The sequence below is a fragment of the Mastomys coucha genome, unplaced genomic scaffold (genome assembly GCF_008632895.1).
Source record: "Mastomys coucha isolate ucsf_1 unplaced genomic scaffold, UCSF_Mcou_1 pScaffold16, whole genome shotgun sequence".
NCBI lineage: Eukaryota > Metazoa > Chordata > Mammalia > Rodentia > Muridae > Mastomys > Mastomys coucha.
In genome coordinates, this window is record NW_022196898.1 from 66,281,898 (window position 1) to 66,286,254 (window position 4,357).

Consider the following 4,357-nt stretch of genomic DNA (forward strand, 5'->3'; position numbering starts at 1 on the left):
TCTTGGGCCCTAGGCTCCCCCAGACACCTCCTCCTCCAGAATAGCTTCAAAATCCTTCCAGCCTATTTGCTGGTGGCCAGAGGAACATAGATAGTCCCTGGTCTTTGGAGTTCTTCTTTAGACTTTGTTTCTGCACACTTCAGGCTCAGAGCTCAGAAGAACATCAAAGACGCGATTGTTTGCTTTTAATTCCGGGGATCTCTGACACCTGAACCGGCCTACCAAACTCAACCTTGGGGAGCAAAGGCCAGCACAGCCCGAAATTCACTGGAACAGAGCCCGGAGCTTGGGACCAGTAGGAGAGTGCAGCTGTGAGGCGTACCTAGAGCGTTGCCCCGCCCCAGAGGCGTGTCTTCACTATAGCCACGCCCCTTCCATACTGCCTTGGCTCCGGCAGTCAGTGCACCAGCGCTGGGGCAAGCTGAGGCTTCGGTGCGGGGTTGGAGGCTGCTGCAGCAGAGGGAGGGTTTGTGTGCGGGAGACTGAGGCCAGAAAGCGCTGCCATGGCGGGTGTGCTGAGCAGGGACGCGCCGGACATCGAGGTACCGACCGCGGCCCTGGGGTGGGAGGGTCACAGAGGGGCGGGAGGCCCGGGGATACACCCCGGACAGAGCTGGAGACCCGCGAAGTTTTCTGGGGGTGAGACTTGCGGGCCAGGCTGAACACTGTGCCCTGGAACAGGACCTGGTCACTTCGTAGGAGACTTAAAAGTGGCCATTTCTCTTTGCCCTAAGTGATAGTGACCCAGAGGTTCAGAGTTCAGAGGCATGGACTCCAGGGGACCAGAACTCCACTTCCCGCCCAGGGGACTCTCTAACTCCTGCTCTCTAAACCCCTCCGTGCTTTGGTGGGGACACTCACCCAGTGACCCACCTATAATAACAAAGCCCCTCAGTGTGTAAAAGTAGAGCGTAGAAATCCAAGATCCAGGCCGCTGTTTCGAGCTACGCTGGCCCTGGTATTGTTTACGACTTAATTTCACATTTGGAAAAAATGGAATGAAGTACCGAAGACGTTGGAGAGTGCCTCCTCCCCGGAAAGAGATACCCAAACTGCTCTGTTCTCTCCTCTCAACAGTGTTTGATTCTCTCTTGTTCTGTTTCCTTCAAAAATCTCATCTTTCTAAGATTGAGTCCCTACTTGAAATAGCAAAAATCTTTCCTCTGAGTTCGAGATACTTTAGTGTGTGTGCTGGAAGAAAGATCTGAGGTACGGCCGGCCGAGATTTTAATCACGCTGAATCAAAGCCTGTGATTCTCCGGTTTCAGTTCCGTTTTGTTTAGGGAATTTTCTTCGAGATAAAAACAAAACAAAACTTTGGTAGAATATTTGTGATCTCTTCCCTTCCCTTTTCCTTCTCCCTTCCTGCCCGGCCCCCTTAACCCTCTGTGTGTTTGCTTAGAAATAAGATACCACGTTCCCGCCCCACACCCTGCCTCCAACCCTCACTCCCACCTCCACCCCACCCCCCACCCCCCACCCCCGCTTTGTTCGATTTTTTTAAATACAAGTTTAAAAACACCTGTTTGCAGCAGGATAACTGGTTTTCTCCAGTTTGCCCCGTCACTGGTAAAGGACCTTTATATGCTCTTAAAAGGAAGCTGATCATGTTCTAAGAGACTTTGTATTTGCCTTTGATAAATTCATTGTAGTAGTAAGAGCAAAGGATAACATGTTGACTTCTTTGCGTAGAGACTTTTCTTCACAGTTTCTTTTTTGGATATTGAACAATATGATTGATTTAATGAACCATATGTGTATTCGTGCAAGGCACAGGATACCATGTGTGATTGAAGTCATGGTCTCTGGGTACTATCTTTGATTTAACACCCGTGGGACATTTTTGTTTTTGTTAAAGTAAATCAGTAGCAATCCTTGGGCAGCATCCAGACTCTACAGATTTCAGGAATCAGAGTGTCACAGATCAGACGGCTTTTGTTTAATTTCAGAAAAGTGTTTCAAGCTTAGCTGATTTCATTCTTTATGTTTCTCATGTGCTTGTCTTGGAAAAGCAGTTCTTATCCATATTATTATGGAGAAAATGAAGCAAGTGAGATAGGAAGTGTCAAGTTGAATTGTGTAAGTTTTAACCAAGAACATTTAATCACTCTGGGCCTGCCTGGTTAATTCAAGTGAGTGTAAAATTGCTGTGTGTGGCTCCTCAGCTGATGCACACCTTACAACCTGGAGTGGTGGCATTCACCATCTTCAGCATTTGTACATGTGTGCTCCACGCTCTAATCAGTAGCATCTTGTTTTCACCCACAATACTTTACTTTCCCCCTCAAAGTAATACTCATGATTCATGAGCTAAAAATACTATGAAAAAGCGTGAAATTAATCATTAAAATATAACACAGTGAGCAAAAGTACATTAAGCCCGGAGGAACATACTCACACAGAGATGCTTCCACTAATCCTATTAGCCTACTGAAATTCTCTTTGTATTGAAGAATCAGAATAAATTATGAAGGCTTAGTTTTCTGTCAAATTCGAAAGCTTTCCTGAACACGTTCATTAAAAACCATTGTGGGGAAGTTGATCTGATTGTGATCATTGTCTTTGTCTCAATGAAATGGCAGAGGTAATTTAAAAGTGGTGTGAAATAGATGGGAATAAGGATACACTGATAAGGCACTTGATATTTGAGAAAAAGATGAGAAGGTATCAGTAGCCACTCACTATAGTAGAGATTTAATTTTTCCAGTGAGCTACCTATAGAATCTGGTTTCACAATCAGACAAAAATATTTTGTTAGGTTACTGACATCTTCAAAGATGTTTTATGTCTATTTCTTTCTAACTTTTAGCTTCAATACTATATCACACGTGGATGGGAAGGGATGGAAATATAGTATAGAGAGTTGGCACACTCAACTACACTTAGAGTATTCCCTGGACTGAAGATGTATGTGGAAATGATGCCCTAGATGTTGGGTGGGGAGGACCTAGCCTATCTAACCAAGCTTTGTTGTCTTTGTGGAAAGTACAGAAACGGTCCTGGATGCCAAGTCATCTTCTGCTGTTGCACAGTTTGTATCAGAGTCTGGCTTCTGGTGCTAACTGCTGGGGTTGGGGGCTAGTGCTGCTCCCTGTTGGCTGTGTGATATTGCCCTGGTTACCCAGCTCTCAGACTTGAAAGCAGTATCGAAAATAGTGGGTGATTAGCACCTGCTTTATGTACACAGTTTCCTGTCAGGAAAAAGAGTTTACAAAGAAAAAAAGCATTAGCAAATACAGACCGAACAAAGGATGTTAGCAGCAGAAAAATTACTTTCAATTGATAGTTACTACTTCAAAGTGCAAGTAATGGTAGCCACATAATTTAAGATATCATTTTGTTTTACTCTTTTTGATAAATTTTGAAAAGCATGACTTTTGAATCCAGGCTCTTTTGAGAGAGCTTCAAAGTAGGTGAGTATTGGCCATGGTCACTTTCTCTGACCTCAGCAGGGATTTAATAGTACTTCTTCATTTAGACCGAATCTCCAGCCAATATGGTGTCAATATTGCCACATCTAAAAGCAAGGGGAAACGATTATTCAGTTCAAGACTTCACTTTTGTTCAATATTCTGATTCCCACCCACCATCGAAGGTAACTGAGGAGAGGCCATAAAACTATATAGTTCCAGTTTTAACCATTTGTACACTGGCCATTTGATATTTTAAGCCAAATTAATTTGCTTCTTCCTCCTCTCTGGCTTCCACAAGCATGGCTGAAGTCCTTCCCTTGAATTATTGTCAAGTGAGTGTTCAGCTTTACAAAGGAAAAGAATTCCAACCTGCTGTTCGCACAGTAGAATGCATTTGGAGTCAAATAGAAATGGCATTCCTATCCCTTCAGCTGATCAATAAAGAACTTCTTGTACTTACTCGTTAAGAAAATCAGATTTTAAAAATGGAATCATTGGAAAGAAGAAAAAGAAATGACTTGGAGGGAGTAAATTTGAAGGACCTGCTTCAAAAAAAGATGACATGGGTTCAAAATTGACAGAGATAGCAGAATACATGTCAGGACATTCTTTATTAGATTGCTTCTGCTCCTAGGGAGGGAAGAAGAGCCAAAGGAGGAGAAATTAGTGTTTAACCTTACCAGGGTTGAAAGTTACTTTTTATTTAACTCACCCTTTTTACTGAGTGTATAATATTCCTTTCCTCTCACCTTATTTTTATCCATTGGGCATGACAGAGCTTGTGGAAACGCAATGGACTAAGGTTTTAAAAGTCCTTTACTTAAAAACAATTAATAGATTTCAGTTATGGAACATGTAATTTTCTCCAAATTTTAAACTGTCCTGTGGACTATTCTTAATTTTAAAGAATTTCATTTTGTATGGAACTAACTTCAGTAGTACAA

At 42.8% G+C, this 4,357-nt stretch overlaps 1 protein-coding gene across 2 annotated transcripts in view; it reads left to right on the forward strand.

Annotated features, from left to right (window-relative positions):
• Positions 1–375: 375 nt before the first annotated feature.
• Dpyd (dihydropyrimidine dehydrogenase) overlaps positions 376–4,357 on the forward strand; it is an 835,953-nt gene continuing 831,971 nt past the window's right edge. For both annotated transcript variants that reach the window (XM_031375299.1, XM_031375300.1), the window contains exon 1: positions 376–542. In XM_031375299.1, coding sequence (XP_031231159.1) covers positions 504–542 — 39 coding nt within the window. In that variant the 5' untranslated portion in view covers positions 376–503. The remainder of the gene's footprint in view (positions 543–4,357) is intronic.